The 17,524-nt window shown below is 59.5% G+C and overlaps 1 protein-coding gene across 7 annotated transcripts in view; it reads left to right on the forward strand.

The window, feature by feature from the left end:
* Positions 1–17,524, forward strand: part of SHANK2 (SH3 and multiple ankyrin repeat domains 2) — a 517,908-nt gene that overhangs the window by 66,267 nt on the left and 434,117 nt on the right. For 6 of the 7 annotated variants that reach the window (XM_047775007.1, XM_047775012.1, XM_047775005.1 and 3 more), the window contains 2 exons: positions 2,603–2,694; positions 7,525–7,743. In XM_047775007.1, the coding sequence (XP_047630963.1) occupies positions 2,680–2,694; positions 7,525–7,743 (234 nt within the window). In that variant the 5' untranslated portion in view covers positions 2,603–2,679. Of the gene's footprint in view, positions 1–2,428; positions 2,495–2,602; positions 2,695–7,524; positions 7,744–17,524 lie in introns of those variants that run through there. The other variant, XM_047775010.1, reaches the window with a different exon arrangement.

Genomic DNA, 17,524 nt, shown 5'->3' on the forward strand with positions numbered 1-17,524 from the left:
CACCAGGCTTTCTGGCCATCTACCCCGAACCAGATTGGATACGGGGACCTCACCCCCCGACATCCAGTGGAGCAACTAAGAAGGCGCTCGTTTTAATTCAGGCACCTGCTTTGTCGGCAGCTCCTTTTCTGCCTGGGGACACTGACTTTGGCCTCACAGAGGACACTGAGTAACCATAACACCCCTGGAGCCCTTTTCTGGGTAGAGGAACATTGCAAATTCCTTCCATCTGCGTCTTTACCCAGTAAGTGTTTATGGCAATTGCGCTTGTCAGGGAGCTGGCCTCTGGGACACGGCTGCTGTGGGAGGTGACATTTGTCCTCTCTGGGGGAGAGTGTTTCGGGGACTGGTGCATTTGGGACGTGCTGCACTTGCCACAATGAGAGACGACCGCGTAAATCATTCAGATGCATTCTGCGGTCAAGTGATTGGTGCATTTTTGTTTAATCTGGTTATGCTTCCCAAGCTTCTTGGACCGGGGATGGATTGGACTGTGTGTGATGGGTTGGTTCTCGGATCACTAGCTGGGAATCATCCGGCGTTAACAGAAGAGCAGACAACAGGCGTTCTGGGCAAGAGGAAGGAGGGTCCATGGGGTTGGGGAGTTGGGTCTGACCCGGGCTAGAGGGAGCCCGGCCTGAAGGAAGGGCTCTGGGGAAGAGGATGCCACCCACGGGCGGTGGGAGAGAGGACGGGTCTCCTCTGCGTTCACCTGAGATGCAGGAAGGGATGGAGATGGAGGTTGGGTCAGAGACAGTGGTTACGGAAATGCTGAGAAGGCCTGGCCAGACGGCGATTCTGGTCACAAATGTGGCTCATGCACCGTTTTTAAGAAGCACCCCAGCAGGGGCTCTACCCCGTGTGAGTTTCCTGTGGCTGCCACAGCCTAGTCCACAGATGGGGCGGCTCAAACAGCAGACACTCACTGGTCCCAGTCCTGGAGCTGGAGTCTCTCCCGGGCGTGTAGACGGCCGTCTGCCCCCCGGGTCCTCGCGGGGCCGTCCCTCTGTGCGTGTCTGTGTCCTGACCTCCTCTTCCTCTAAGGACCCCAGTCCTGGGGGATCAGGGCCCCTCCCCGGTGACCTCCCTTGACCTTCATCTCCTCTTTAAAGGCCCCACCTCCGAATACAGTCACATTCTGGGATGCTGAGGGTCAGGACTCCACCATGTGAATTTGATTGTGGGACGCAGTTCAGCCCAGGGGCTAATGCCACGCTGGTGGCCGGGGTCTGCATTTTCACCGCCGGCTGGCCCTGCGTGTGGTAGTTGACTTGGCCGTGGCAGGTGGGGCAGCCGCCACATGGAGCCCGGCGGGCTGAAGCTGCAGTCACTCTGCTGGGGGTGGAAGCGGGTGGGGCGGGGCTTCCAGATGAGGGTCCTCGAAGAAGGGGTGCTCGTCCCACGTCTCCCCATCCCCTGGGGTGTGGTCTAATCCCAGACCTCCTCTGCCAGATTCTGATTCAGTGCCTGGGGGCCTGGAGCCTTTCTCCAGGGGAGCCTAAGCAGGGTAGGTCAACCTGTGGGTATTTGGGGCACGGAGTCAGAAGGTCTGGTCTTGCAGAAACCTCCAGGGCAACCCCCCCCCCACGCCTCCACATACACTGGTGCCTTCTGGTTGCTTCTCAGTGGATGTGACGCATGGGTGCTGGGAAAGTCACACCGATTAAATAAACACCGAGACGCAAGGCGGGCTTTTCTCTCACTTCCCAGGCTGCCGCGTTTCCCACCTGGCCCACTCTTCCCCGAAACCCACCTGCACCCCCCCCCCCCCGCCCCCGCCCCACGCCCCGCTGCCTTGCTCTCAGCCTGTGTTAACCATTATCTGTTAGCGATTTTCAAACACTGGGACGGAACCTGGGCTTCTCCCCCATTCAGTTCCAGACCTGCCCGTTCTGGTGGAGGCAGCTGCCAGGCCTTGGCTGTGGCCTTGACCCAATTTCCCCTCTTTGCACAAAGCCCCAGTGCAGCAGCCCCTGGGTTGCGGGGGTGAGGCGGGGAGGGTCTCACGGCGTTGAGCACAAGCCAGCTTTAAACATTTGAAAACGCAAAATAAATGTGTCATCACAAAGTCTTGCTTCTAATGTGTTAAATGCATTGGGAGTCTGAAATTCCACTTGAATAAAAACCTTTTTTGGCAAACAAACCATATATATAATAAACCATATATATGTAATGTATGACATATTTATAACAGTAAATGTATATGTTATGTATGGTTTGTCATATAATTAGATATTTACATTATAGACAGTTTATTATATGTATGGTTTACTGTATATATACCAGAGCCAGGGGGACTTCTGTATTTTTACAGGAAGTCTTCATGTGGGTGATTCTTGCATATTTAACCTTGACAAAGTCGGCCAGAGCCAGGAGGTTTTTGGTCTGTTTTGACTATGTGTCCTCGGTCCCGGGTCAGTTTCATAATCCCACGGCGTCTGCGCAAGGAGCCGGGAGGCAGCCTGGCCGCGTCCGTCACAGGAGTTAGGGACGCGTGAGGCAGTTTAAGATTTTTGAGTTTTCTTGGATCATTTTGGCAGCAAAGTACAAAGTGTTCGTTAAAATTGCTTTCACCAGCCTTGCTTTCTCTCTTCCTTCTTAGGAGGCACCCAGCAGGGCCCATGAGACAAACGCGCGCTGAGAGACCTTGCACCTGATCGGCAGTGTTTTTCCGGTGTGATGTTTTCCCGAAAGGTCAGTTATCCTAAAAGCGCTCGCCCACGGGTGGCGAGTTACCACCTCCCCGTCCTGCTGCTGGGTTTCCTGGGGAAGCGGCTTCCAGATTGAGATTTGGTCCTTCCCAGGGTCCCTGCCCCTTGTGATGCTGGGGGGCACCTCCACCCCCTGCGGCGCTGCCCGAGGACACGCAGGACCCCCACGTCTGCGTGAATTGCAGGTGGACAATGTCCAGGTGCAGCCAGGGCCGCATTTAGGACGTACCTCGGGTAAAACGTAGCCATTGTTTATCCCAAATGCAAATGCCCCCGGTGCCCTCTGGGTCGCCTGCGGTCCCACCTGGAGTTAATCATCAAGCGTCTCCCCAGGTGTTTGCGCTTCCCACGGGTCAGCTGACTGTGTCACGCAAGCCCTCATTAAGGTCAAGACCCGCCGCTGGGGCCTTTGACCTGAGCTCCCAGGACGTCCTGGAAAGCAGCAGGCACCGGTCCTGCCTGTTCCCCTTCAGACCTGTCCACCGGGTGTTGGTGGCAGACACGTCATCCCTAAGCCTCTGTGATGGCCACGGTGGGTCCTCGTGGCCATAAGGGGCTTGTGAGGGCGGGGGGCTGGGGACACAGGACCCCTTCCCCTCGGTTGTTGGTTTTGTCCCCAGAATCGATTTGGTGGCAGCTGGACACAAACCTCCTCACCAGGCTGCCTTTGATTTTCTGGAAGGCAGGCCCTGGGGTCAGGCACCCTTTGCTGTTCAGACCTGTGTGTCCATGGTGGGTTACTGGCTGGTGTATCCAGCTGCAAAGTCACCGTGGAAAAACAAGGCATTCCCAGCATTTGTACATTCCGGTTTATTGTCTGTCATGTCAGCTGACCTGTCTCAAAACCGTAATTTGAAAAGCTGCATGTACCCCAGTGTGCATTGAGGCACTGCTTCTAGTAGGCAAGGCATATACAGATGCAACCTCGATGTCCACCTGCAGGGGACTGGATAAAGAAGATGTGGTACATATATGCAGTGGAATATTACTCAGCCCCGAACAAAGAATGAAATAATGCCATTGCAGCAACATGGGTGGACCCAGAGATGATCATACTGGGTGAAGTTAGACAGTGAGGGACAAACATCCTGTGATATCACTTATCATTAAATATGTAGGATCTAAAAAAGGGATACAAACGAACGGACGTGCAAAACAGAAACAGCCTCACAGACTTTACCGTCACCCAAGGGGACAGGTCGGGGTGGGGAGGGTGGACTGGGGGTTTGGGACTGGCATGTGGGCGCTGAGGTCTGTGGAAGGACTGGCCCTCAGGGACCTGCTGTGCAGCCCAGAGACCTCTACCCAGTCTTGTGCGAGCACCTATGCGGGAAAGGCCTCGCAGAGAGAGGGGTGTGTGTGATGTGTCCCTGAACCACTCTGCGGCTCAGCGGAAAGTATCACCACCTTGTAAAAACTCTGTCCCTCCGTGAAACGTTAAAAAAGGAACAAAAGAACAAACAAAAGCAAAAGAACCTCCTGCAGATCTGGAAGTGCTGTGCACACGCCCTGCCCAGAGCGGAGCCAGAATTTAAAGGCACCGGTGCCTGCAGGTTCGGGGCGTGTGGCTTGGCCCCTCGTGGCCTCACGTCCTGCAGGCTCGTGGGGCTTCACTGACGGCTCGCGGTGCCCCAGGCGCTGGAGGGACAGCGAGGATGGACAGGCTCCCTGAAAGGCTGTGTTAACAAGAGGGTGAGCTGCGGAGCCCAGCATGTCAGGGGCGAAGGAGAGCTTCGGAGAAAAGGGAGCTGGTGGAAGTGCACGGGGGATACAGGTTTTGTTTGTTTAAATTTCAGCCTGTGGGAGCTGTTTCTGGAAGCCCCGCTGTGACGCCCCTGAGGGAGGCATGCCCGGGCCTGGCAGGGACGGGCACGTGCTCTGCCTGCTCTGTCTGCTCTCCATGCACCCATTTCTCGGATGCTGGGACTGCGGCCCACGCGGCCCGAAGCCCCTGAGCTTTCTGGGGCCCCGGCTCGTCCTGCATGGGAATGCTGGCCGAGGGGAGCCCCCCATAAGCCCAACAGTGGTCCTTCCTCTTTCAATACCCGTTCTCTCCTGTCCTCTGCCCGTTTTCCCCGGGTCCCTGCTGGGTTTGGAAGCAGCACAGACATGGGGTCAGGAGGCGAAAAAGCAGTTCTTACTGGAGCAGAAGCTACTGTGAGCCGATGTCCACCTGCCGGGGCAGAAGGAAGCCACTGAGCCCGAGTGGCCAGACCAACCACCAACCCCCTGCCCATCCTGAATGCTGGCGCAGCCCTCACCCCCGCCCCCCAAAGGCTGGGCGCCCCCCTCTGCGTGTCTGTGCTGCCACGTGGTCCATCATGGTTAGAGCCACTTCCTCGGCTCCAGGGGACCCAGAGCTGTGACTCTCATCGTGGTCCCCTGGGGGGCATCTGAAGATAAGGTCTGTATTGGGGCCCCACCCAGACTGACCGTATCAGACTTTCTGGCACCACTGTGGTTTTTGGGTTTTTTTGTTTAAAGCCCCTGGGCAGCTTCCCTCCACAGCCAGGATGAAGAACCACTTTTCTCAGGAATATCCTTCATTGAAACCTGGTACCCAGTTGGAAATAGTTATGTATGTGCAACTGTATAACACTGAACACAATTTATATTTACGTCGTTATAATATAGTGTATCATGATCATTCCTCAAGTATAATGATAGGTGATATATTATAATACCCTGTAATTATTTCCATATTGCGATTGTAACTGCATTCTATAGTGTGTGCACGCCAGCTAGTGTATAATTACGCCAGGCGCTTATTTTTTCATGCATCGGCGTTGAATGTGCCAGGCTGGCTGGGACCTTCCTCGGGCGGACCCCGTCCTTGGCCACAGCCCTCTCCGCCCTCGGCAGAGTTTGCACCTCTACCGTTGGGAAATCAGGAAGCTGAAATGACAAAGGCATTTGGCAGTGAACATAGGAATTCCCACGTGCTCTGAGATTTTCATTCGGAATTACAGTGGGGCGAACTCTGGACATTTCAGTTTAGGAAAGAAAGTCCCCCCGGCTGGTTTGCACGATCTGCCATTGGGGGGTTTAAGTGGGGCCCCCTCACGGGCGGGGTGAAGGAAGGGGACGCAGAGGCAGAGGCCGGCACGGGGCTTGGGTGGGTCAGTGGCTGGAGCTCAGACGCACGGCCCTTGGGCGAAGGAGAGAGAAGGAGGGGGCGGGGCTGGTGGGAGAGCTGGCCAGTGGAGTCGCCTGGTTCGCCTGGTTCGGGAGGACCTGGACCTGAGGGCGTGCTGGCGGGGGACCTCTCTGCAGCCTGCTCCTGCCCCGAGGTGCTGCTGGCACCCCCAGCCACGCCGGGCCCTCCTGATGGTCCGCATAAGCCAGAGTCTGGGTTTCCGTGTGGAGCCTCCTGGTGAGCCGCTGCAAGTTACGAGTGGCGTTGTGGGCCCGTGAACCCCTTTCTGCTGCTCCCGAGTTTAGGCGTATGTTGCCCATCCGCGCATCACCCACCTCACGTCCACGGTCAGCAGGATAAGCCAGCCTCTTTCCAACCTTTGCCTAAAGGACACCACGTTCCAACCATCCTGCAAACCCCTTTCCTTCCGCGGGATGGGGTTCGGCATCCCCCGAGCGAAGCGGGGGTTCGTTCCTTGTCACAGCTGTTCAGTCCGTGGGAGGAAGAGCCCACGCCTTGGCCGGGCAGACCCCAAGCTTAGGGTGGCACCAAAGGACACCTGCTTTTGCAGGCCACCGTCTGAGACATCTTTGCTGTGCACGTGGCCTTGACCTTCCTGCGGAGTTCGTGCAGAAGTGCAGTTGCTGGCTTGGTCCGTCCCCATGCTCCCTGGTCACACTGGCTTTTACCCTCACCTTTCTGGACCCCTGTGCATGGAGCTGGGGTGTCCCAGTGGACGGCCTGCGCCCCGAGGCGTGTCTTGCTAACAGCCGTGGTCTGGGGTGACCTTCGGCCCCCTGATCTAGGTCCTTGCTGGGGGACCGTCCCTGCATTTGATGGTGAGGAGGCTGCGTTCGCAGCTGCCAGAGGCTCGTGGAGAGCCTGGGCCTCGCCCTTCAGCCTGCCCACGACTGTGGGTTCTGCGCCCTCCTGGGCCTGGACATTATCTCATTGCCAAGGCTGGCCCTGCGTGCCGGGTCTATTTTTTACGCGAAAGCTATCATTGCTCTGTGTTTGAAGCAGAGGGGTTATTACAGCAGGAGCCTGGTCCCCTTCTGACCTGAAGCCTACTTTCTTCCTCTCCTGCTGCTCTGTCTTCCAAGAAAAACAAAGCGAGCCTTTTCTCTTACCTTGGAACGTCTCAAGCTGCCCTGGTGGCCCTGTGTTAATCCCCGTAAGCCGTGGTCATGGCCACAGCCAGTTCGGGCTCCTTCGAAATGCCAGGTTTCCAGGCACGGGGACAGAGCTCGCAGCGTCCCCGCTGGGTCCTGGCGGCCCCCTGGCTCGGGCTTGCGAGGAGGTGGGGATGCCTGAGAGGTGCGTGGGTGACACAGACGGGTCCCCAGCCTGCAGCCACGCCCAGTCACTGGCGCTGCATCCGGACGCCCGTCTCCACTCGTCCTCGGCTTTTTTCTTTTCTTAAAATTCAAGTGTGGTTGATTTATAATATTGTGCCCGTTTCTGCTATACAGCAGAGTCACTCCGTCCTACGTATGTGGACGTTCTTTTTTTGAGGAGTTTTCCATCGCAGTCCAGCCCGGGAGACTGGATGTGCTTCCCTGAGCTGCGCAGGAGGAGCTCATTCTAAGTGTAAGGCTTGCATCTACTGTGGACGGAGGTTTCTTTCTTGACGTTCGCGTTTCCCCAGCGTGTGTTTTGCTTCTCTGCTCCCTGTAGACACCAGCAGCCATGCCGCGCAGCCCCACGTCCAGCGAGGACGAGATGGCCCAGAGTTTCTCTGACTCCTCGGAGGACTCCGACTCGGACACCTCCAGGGAAGAGACCATCTATGACACCATCCGGGCCACTGCGGAGAAGCCCGGCAGCAGCAGGACGGAGGAGAGCCAGGGCAACACGCTGGTCATCCGCATCCTCATTGAGGACCTGCAGCAGACGGTGAGCTGCGCCCTGGTCAAGCCCGACCTGAACTCCGGATGCCTCTGGTCACTCCCTGCTGGGCCAGTCTGGTGGTCTACATGTCGTGCTCCCATACCTCCCCCTCCCACCCCTCCTGCTGGTCCCTCCTCCCCCTCCTCCTCTCTGCCCACCCCAGCCTCAGGTGGCAGTGCCCAGGCCACCCTGTTCACCAAGCACCTGCTACCTGGCGAGGGAGGCCAAGCCTTGGGAGCATAGAAATCAGCCTTACAGAGGCCATGTGCACGGTGAACGCCTTAGCATGTGGGCTGCCAGCCCCCCTGCGGGCCCTGCCTCTTCCCCCTTGCCCCTCTGTGACCCCTGCTTCCTGCGGTGTGCAGGTTCTGGGAGTGCCCTTCCCCGCATTGCCGATGGCCACCTCCTAGATGTCCCTTGAGGCCCAGGACCGCTGCCACCTCCTAGGGGGGTGATGGTGGGGAGGGGTCTTCCCAGCCATGGTCCTGTGTTGGCAGGGTCTTGGAGCACTGAGAAGGGTTTTATCCTGGCATAGGCATGGCAGGGACAGGGACAGGGTCGCGCTGAAGTCTGGATGCGCTTCGCCTGGCATTGGGAGCACGGGACTAGGTGTGGGGTGCTGGGTGGTGGGTGGACCCACCGGACTGGGCTGGATGGGACTTGAGCCCCCCTCCCCCAACCTGTGGGGTTCCTGCCCAGGGTCTGGCTGGTGGATGCAGCATCCAGCCCAAGGGGAGGTGGGGGGGCATTAGTGGCCCTGAGAGGGGCTTTCTGGAGGCCAGGAGGTCTCAGACCCACAGTCAGGCCCAGTGGGCGCCTCCAGGTGGGAATCCTTGGGACCAGGTGCCTGGGGTCTCAGGGCAGCATTTCTGTCTCAGGCTTGTGTGGGGTGGGCTCCCCTGTGGCGCAGGCTCACGGGTGTCTCCTGCTTTCCTAGTGTCTCTGCTCCTTCGGTCTCCGTGGGTCTTGATGTGCCTGCGGGGACCCCTCATTTTAGAGTCAGGTGGAGGGAAGTGGGAGAGGCGGGGCTGGGATGTGAGGGGCCAGGACAGGTGTAGACAGCCTCCCAGATGCTCCAGATGGGCCCAGGGGCTCTGAGTCCAGGCCCGGGTGGGGGAGTGGCTGCGCTGGGGACCAGAGGGACCTGCGGGGAGGTCCGCTGCGCCACCTCCTGGCCGTTTGGCACAGGTGCGGCACTTGGCTTCAGCCTGGAGCCCACCTCCTGGCATCCGGGGGTCTAAAGAGTTGGCTTTGCCTGGGGGCCACATCTCCAGAAGGGCTCTAGCAAGGAAGCCCTGCCCCCGGCCTGCCCCCCAACCCTGCTCTCTGGGAAGGGGCCTTCCCTGGGCCGAGGGTGCTGTCACCTGCCATCTAAGGGCAAGGTCAGATGGCCCCGCCTTCTCGGGCAAGCTCAGGCCTCGGGGCCGCCCAGCAGCACAAACGTGGCAGGTGTGCCTTTAGCTGTTCTTTCTTCCACGTCACCGCGCAGCTCTTGGAAAAGTTACATGATGATTATAAAGATTTCTCCGGCCCCAGAAGTGGTGGTCAGCGATGTTTCGTGAACATTCCAGACGTGTCTCTCCAAAGGGTTACAGGTAGTGGGGTGACCGTGTACGCAGAGAAATATGTGGCTAAGTATCGGCTCCAGGTACACGAGCTGTTAATAAATCCACATTAAGATGATTTGAATACAGGAGGAGGAAAAGTCAGTGAAGGAAATGCCGGACTCTAGTGATTTTTCGTGACAAGAGATTCTTTGCAAATAAATCTGTAAAGCTGAAGGAAACGATTATGAAACCCCGGGAGGCTGAAGTCTTTGTTTTCGTTTTTGCTTTTACACCTTTTCCTCCTCTCTCGTTGCTGTGCCGAACTTAGCGTTCTCTGCCTGTGCGGTTCGGGGTCAATTAAGCTGATCGCCGTGATAAACAGGCCCCAAACCTCAGGCCCTTACCACGGAGGCTCCCTTTCTGCATCCACTAGGGATCGGCAGGAATGAAGAGGTGGCGGTTCTGCTGCACGCAGCCGGGCAGGGACTCAGGCTCCTCCAGTCTGGACTCTGGGGTCCTCCACGGTGTCTGCCCAGAGGAGAGGGAGGGAGAAGAGAACTCACGGTCCACATCTGTCCTCCCAGCTGCCCTCCCATCCCCCAGAGGCTGTTCCTGATCTGTGCTCCTGACCCAGGCGCTTGAACAATGTACCTGACCCAGGCACCCGGCCCAGGCACCTGACCCAGGCACCCGACCCAGGCACCCGACCCAGGCACCCGACCCAGGCACCCGGCCCAGGCACCCGGCCCAGGCACTTGACCGAGGCACCAGACGCCATGCACTTGACCCTGGCACCTGACCCAGGCACCTATAACCTATGTTCCTGACCGCAGAGACTGAGGAACGTACTTTAGCTTTTACCCCAAGAAGGAAAAGGTCACTGCGTGTGGAGAACAACAGCTGTTTGCACACGCACACGCACATGCACGCTGGCGGCCTCCCCCCTACCCCGCGACTCTTGTCAGTGTGGAGCTCCCTGCCCCTGGTCACCGTCCACCGCTCGGAACGCCCGTCCTGCTTCAACCCCAGTGCTGGGCTCAGAGCTCTTCCTGAGAAAACCCTGGGCAGTCAGCTCCACCCACGTGTGAGGTGGAGCAAAAGAAAGAGCTGTGACAGGGGAAGGCCACTGTCCACCCAGGGATGGGCAGCGACCCTGGAAGAAGGGCTGAGAGGCCAGTCCTGAGGGCCGTGCTGCCCGACGGAGGGACTGCTGGCCTCGCACTGGTGGCCGTCATCCTCCCCCAGCGTCGCCTCGACCCAGCGGGTCCCAGGGCATTGCCCGGGGGGGGGGGGACGCCTGGGGTGCGGATCCTGGAGCCTCGGGTCAGCTCTTCATCCACGGGTCAGACGCGCCTGTGTGATTCCGTGTAACGAATGTGATTTACCAGGTCCAGTTGCTCACTGGGAACCCTGAGCTGTGGCCGGCAGCCCGACTCACACCAGACGCAGCTTGGCTGACACGTGGTTTCTTTCAGACCCCCCTTCAGCGCTGTGCAGGGGGGGCTGGGGTTTTTTTTTCTCTTTCTTCTTTTTAGGGCCACCCCCGCGGCATGTGCAAGTTCCCAGGCCGGGGGTGGAATTAGAGCTGCGGCTTATGGTCCACACCACAGCCACAGCGACGCAGGATCCCAGCCACATCTGTGACCTACACCCCAGCTGCCTTAACCCGCTGAGCTAGGGCCAGAGGTCGAACCTGCATCCTCACGGACACCAGTTGGGTTCGTCACTGCTGACCCATGACAGGAACTTCAGGGGGCCTGTTTTAAACAGCAAAGTCGCCAACAGAGCGCATGGAAATGCAGGAACAGGGCACCGCGCTCATGATGAGAGGGACACTTGCTTACAGCTGGCTCTGGTCAGACGCGGCCGGGAACCAGCCCGTCTGCCTTGTGCCTAAGTGGGCACAGAGGAGCCGCGTGGATGGGGTTGCCAGGACATTTTGGCGAGTAGGCGCATTCCCAGATACAGAATCTGCGAATACCGAGAACCACCCGGGTGCGGGCACGTGGTGGCTCGCGTGTCGTTTTCCTGGCGTATCCTGAGTCGCAGGTCCTGCCCCACCTCACCCCGGATCTGCGGGGACGTTGGAGGGTCTGCGTGCCCTGAAGGGGCTTTGGAAGTCGTCTTGTGGGCGTCTTGATTTTCTCCTTCCCTGGGTTTCTGATGAGCGGGCTTCGGTTATTTTCCCGGAAAGTGTGGGCGCTGGCCGTTCTGTTCCCCGCCTGGAAAAACTTCCGACCTGCGGCTTCTCTTCCCCGTTTCCCTCTTCCTCTCCGTGGGAGGGGTTCTCTGTTCCAGAGCCACGATGGCTCGCACGTTCGCCTGCTCTCCCGGCTCCGTCACCTTCTCCCTAACTGCTTTGATCACCCGGCGTTTTCCCCTGTTTGTTCTTTCCACATGGCATATTCAGGTGCCCGCCTTCTCTGCTGTGCTTTGTCATTTTGAGTGGATTGCGGTCCCGTTCTGTTGCCTTTCCGCTTGTTTTCACAGCCCTGCGCGTGCTCTTTCGGAAAATTATTCTTCGGGGTTGTTACTTGTGTGTGTGGTAGGTTTTATGGCTTATTGTTTTCCTCCCCAGCATGAAGTGCTCTCGTGGATCTTGCTGCTTCTGATCGGGGTGTGTTTTCATCCAGAGCAGATGCACCAGGGGTCTGATTTCCCCCCGCCGCCCTGCTTCCTTTTCTCTGCTTCTTCCCTGGTCCTGTCCCCTCATGCCTGCGCTGTCTCCCAGCCTGTGCCCGCGGTCCGTCAGCAGCCTAGACTGCAGGGTCTGCCTGGTGGCCCTTGGAGACAGAGGCCCCAGGCAGGAGTGTTGAGTCTCTTTAGAAAGTCTGGGCTCTCTCGGAGGTCCCGTCATGGTGCAACGGAAACGAATCCAACTAGGAACCATGAAGTTGTGGGTTCGATCCCTGGCCTTGCTCGGTGGGTTAAGGATCCAGCATTGCTGTGACTTGTGGTGTAGGTGGCAGATGCAGTTCAGACCCCACGTTGCTGTGGCTGGGGTTGTAGACTGGCAGGTGCAGCTCTAACTCAGCCTCTAGTCTGGGAACCTCCATGTGCTGCAGGAGGGGCCCTGAAAAGACAAAAAAAAAAAAAAAGGAAGTCCGGGCTCTCCTCTTCCGGGATTTTCTGGTGCAGGTGCTGTCCTTTTCTTGTGGAGGGGCACCCCCAGCCCTCGGAGCACCCCCACATGGTGAGGACCCCGGGCGGGGGAGGGTTCTCTTCTCTCCCCGACCCCTTCCCAGGCAGAGGGGACCCAGGTAACCTGTGCTCACAGCCGTCCAGATCTGAGTGTGCTGGTGCAGAATGTGTGGCTCTCTGAGCCGCCGGCTACACTGTGGGGAGTCAGCACCCCCCCCCCCCCCGCCCCCGGCACCGCCGAGGATTCGGGTTCCCTGGGCTGTTGGAGAAGGATGGTGCTGGCCTTCGGCTGTGTCTGTTTTCCACTTTGGGGTGCTTTGGGGGTGGCTCTCATACGTGGACTCACTGGGTCGGTCCTGGCTTCACCTTCAGCCTTTCTCAGCCCCAGGGTGCTGCTCCGCGCATCAAAAGCCCCTCCCTGCTGGGGACCCCGGTGACCCACGCCACCCACCACCCCCCTGGGGGCCTGCCCTCACGCGGCAGGGTTTTCACCATTTGAGGCCCTGAATTCTGTTATCGATGCTGGGGGTGGGGGGGGGGGGTCGGAGGGCGGGGAAGCATGCCTCTTGGATTTCGGACCCCAGACTTGAAGATCCCACAGGAAGGCAGAGGCTGGGGCCGCTGGGGACGTGCCCCTCCCCCCCCCCCGTCACCCCAGGGGCGCCACCCATGTGCCTGTGCCCGGGGCCAGTGCTGACCGTCCCCGAGCGCCAGGGCCCGCTTCCAGGAGGGATGTGACCCGCGGGGCTGGGTGTGCAGCCGGGACCCGGCCACGGCGAGGGCCCGTCACGCGTCTGTTACCCGATGGCTGACCCTTGTCGAAGCCTGTCCACTGGCACCGTCCGTCACGACGGGGAGCGAGGCCTTTCACCCTCTCGGCTGATGAGAGGCCCCGTGGGCACCAGGCGGGGACGTCAGGGAGCTTGTCACAGGCCGGACGGATGGCCAGCTGCTCAGGCCCAGGAAGGTGTGCTGTCCTCAGGCCACAGGCTGTGGGGACCTGTCCCACTGGAGACATGCCTGCTCCCCAGGCCCAGAACCACCATGATTCTTCCGGAAAGGAAGAGCCTCCCAGGGCTTTCGGGTCGAGCCAGGAGCCTAACTTTCCAGAACCATCTGAAGACCCTGACGCTTCTCTTGGTCCAAGACAAACAAAGGCAGGAGCCCGAGGCTAGAGGCCCCGGGCGTGAGCGCTAAGGACAGAGTAGCTGTTGTTCCTGCACAAAGGGCCTGGCCTGGGGGGGACCTATGCCGGGGGCGCAGGCAGGGCCTGGAACCCCACCCAGTGGACTCTCAAGCTGCTGAGCGGGTCTGTCACCCAGTGCCCCCCACCCGTCTGCCCGCCTGTGGCTTCTCCAGAGGCCCGTGTGGCTGTCCCTCTCCCGCCCCAGGTGGGCTCTGGACCCACTTCTCCTCCTGAGCGACCCCTGTCTCCACGTCTCATGTGTCCAGTGGGGCTGCAGCGTGGAAGCTTGGGGGTGAGCTTCCCCGCCCACCTCAACTCCCGAGCGCAGAGTCCTGGGTGGGGTTCGCGGGGTGGCAGGGCCCAGTGGGCGCTGGGGTGGTGGGGGGCAGGCATGCCTTCTGCTCGCTGGAGCATGACAGATGCACAAAGAGCTTTCTGTGGGGTTGAGCTGGTGCCATCAGTAAACTTGGCCTTTTCAGCAAGAGGCACGTGCCAAAATCAATAGAAACCATAGTTCTTGTGTCAGTTCTATTTTGGGGCACAGGGAATGGGGAAGTGGGAACAGAGCTGGCACGGGGACCCGCCCTAAATGTCACATCACAAGGACAGTGCAGAAGAAAACAGACGAGGACAGGGACGAGCTCTCGAGGTCTCCTCGGGCGGGTGCCACGCCAGCCCCCGAGCCCACCTCCACACGAGGCTTTGGCACCGAGAAGCCGCCCTGTAGCTGTCGGCCCACATGTCCGCCCCATGGCCCGTCTGAGCAAATTCACGGGGCTGCAGGGGCCTGGCCCACCTCCTGGCAGAGGCGTCGGGAAAAGGCCCTTTTGCTTTCATCAGTGTCCCCAGTTCTAGGATAAGAGTGCATCATCAAGTGTGACATTTCGTTTAGGAAGAAGCGTTTCAGCTGCCACCCCAAGCCAGTTTATTTCCGTCCACCACTCGCCCTCCCTCAGATTTCCCCCCAGCGCAGCAGCCCTCCGTGTCCCCCTACCCCGCATCCCCGCCAGGCCTGGCCCCCCCGCCCCGCCCCGCCCCCGCCTCCAGGCGCACTCTCAGGTCCGTCCCTGGCCTGCGACTGGACTCTCAGATCTGCTCCATCCGGGTGGCCTTGGTCCTCCTGCTTGTCACCGAGCATCAGAACAGGACGCCAGGAGCACGAGGGTTGGCCTCCTCCTCTTGCAGGTTTTAAAACCTCTCCTTGACCCTGTTGCCGCACTCATCCCGCCTCCGTTTCATACATGAGGCTTCCGGTGGGTCCGACTACGGGGAGGTCAGCGCCTGTCTTGGCGGATTCCAAGCCCATCTCCTCCAGGCCCTGTGGCTGGCCCCTTCTTCCTCAAAGACCTGGAGGTGGGCGTGCATCAGGAGAGAAGGTTCTGGAAGGCCTCTGCTGGAGTGGCTTGGTCACCTTGAGGCACTCCATTGGAGCACATGGCTGGGCGGGTGTCCAGTTTATCACTGCGGGCCCCTGGGTGGGGGGGCGAGTCCCCTTCTGCGACTTAACCGCAGACTCTGAATTCCACTCCCAGAAGCTTTGTTCCTGATGTGTCTCTCCGAGCAGATGCTGTGGGGCGGGTAGTCCCTGTGCCCTGCTCTCTGGCCGTCCAGGCCCTGGCTGATCGGAAGGCAGGAGGCGCGGGCTGAGGAAGCGCAGGCTGGCTGAGCCGGCCCTCCCCAGGCTCTCCTGCCCAGGCTTGTCTCACAGAGAAGAGTCCTCTTCCTGGGGGCCCCCTCCCTCCCTGAGCCTTTCCCTCTTCTCATCTCTCCCAGCAGCCAAGCTGGGCGAGGCCCCCTGGCTGTCTGGCTGGCGGGAGGCCCTGGTAGCTTCCTGTCCAGGGTCTCGGCTCCAGCTTGACCTCCCGCCTGGGGGCCGGTCCTCGTTTCTCCCTTGACCTTCTCAGCTGAAAGCTCAGAGGTCAGGAACAGGTGCCGTGACCTGCTCTTCTCCCCTCTGACCCTCCGGGCCAGGCTTGCCTCTCTCGGCCAGTGGTTACCCTGCAAAGACCTCACCGAGGTGACGCTTACGCCATAAAGCTCCCTCGTTTTAAGGGTCCCACGGTTGTCAGGAAGCTGCGTTGCCACCTGGCTCTGGCATCTTCCCATCCTCCTCAGCCCGTTTCTCCTGGTCCCCATGTCCAGCCCCGACAACCACTAGCCGTGCGCTGTCTCCTCGGGGTCCCCCCTTCTGGATGATTCACGCGAACGTGTCACACAGCGTGTGCCCTTCTGTGTCTGGTGTCTCTCCCCCAGCGGGCTGGTTTCGAGGTTCGTCCCCGCAGTGGCCTCCGTGCCTCCCTCCCCACTGTCGCCCAGCGTAGCTCGTTGTGTGGCTGGAACCACCCCCGGCTGCTGGCCGCTCAGGTTGGTCCCACCTCCCGGCTTCGGACCGTCTCTGATTCCGGACACAGGAGCCACCCCGGCGTTCCATCCCTCCACCGAGATCCCAAGTCCTGCCCTTGGACCTTCTGCCTCCCTTAGATCTGTGTCCGTCTCCCCACCCTTGTCGCCACCCCCCCCCCCCCCCGCCCCCGGCCCTGCCCCGGCTGACCTTCTCCTGGGCCGGGGAGCTGCCGAGCCCTCTTCCCGTTCCCAAGTTTTCCACGCAGTGTGCAGACTGGTTGTTTTGACTTTGTATTTTGGTCGTTGTGGGGGTCTGTGTGTGTGTGTGTGTGTGTGTGTGTGTGTTATTGTTGTTTTCTTTTTCTTTCTTTTTTTTTGCTGCAACCACGGCATGTGGAAGTTCCTGGGCCAGGTATCGAACCCCTACCCCAGCAGTGACAACGCGGGATCCTTACCCCACTGCGCCACCAGGGATGTCCTAGAGTGGTCGTTTTCAATGCAATCCCAGTTGCCACTTTGTGGTAGCTCCCGTCCCTGCTGAGTTCTTACTGTTCTTAGGATAAGAGCAAATGAACACGGGAGTTTCCATCATGGCCGAGCAGTAACGAACCCAACCAGTATCCATGAAGACACAGGTTCGATCCCTGGCCTCAGTGGGTTAAGGATCCGGTTGTGCTGTGAGCTATGGTGAAGTTCTCAGACGTGGCCTGGATCTGGCATTGCGGCGGCTGTGGTGTTGGCCGGCAGCTACAGCTCCCATTTCATCCCTAGCCTGGGAACCTCCGTATGCCACGGGTGTGGCCCTAAAAAGACAAAAAAAAAAAAAAAAAGAGCAAATGCGCACGGCACCCCCTCCCCTCCCCCACAGAGCCACCATCTTCCTGTCTTCAGGACGTCTTAGGGATTCATCTCAGCCCTGTCCTGCGGTGGCTGAGGGTGACGTCTGAGCTGCACCCCAGATGATGGAGGTTGGCTCGGGAGCTCAGAACCTTCCAGGCAGAGGGTCGCAAGAGTATCCACTCTGGGCCTGCGGGTCAAAGAAAGCAGAGAAGGCCAAGGCCGCCAGCTGGGCGGGGTGCCCGCGGGGGAGGGAGGTGTGAGGGGCTGAGGGGAGGGGTGGTGCTTCCACCTGCAGGGCCCTGGGAGCTTGGACAGGTTGGTGCAGAGCAGGCGGCCTCACTGATGGAGAGATGGGGGGAGTTTCCATCGTGCCTCAACGGTAACGAACGCCACTGATACCCATGAGGATTCGGGTTCAATTCCTGGCCTCGCTCAGCAGATTAGGGGTCCCACGTTGCTGTGGCGGTGGTATAGGCTGGCAGCTGCAGCTCCGATGCAACCTCTAGCCTGGGAACTTCATATACCGCAGGTGCGGCCCTAAAAAAGAACAAAAAGGTGAATGAGGGGATCTTGGCTTCTGTTTGGGGAGGAGGGAAGGAAGCAGAAGCAGGAAAGAGGCTCCTGCAAGAATCCAGGGAGGCGTTGATAGAGGCTGGGACCCAGGGTGGCAGGAGAAGGGAGACCCAGCGACAGGTTCCCGGTGACAAGGTTGAGGTCATCAGAGCAGCTG

This window comes from Phacochoerus africanus, chromosome 4 (assembly GCF_016906955.1).
Source record: "Phacochoerus africanus isolate WHEZ1 chromosome 4, ROS_Pafr_v1, whole genome shotgun sequence".
NCBI lineage: Eukaryota > Metazoa > Chordata > Mammalia > Artiodactyla > Suidae > Phacochoerus > Phacochoerus africanus.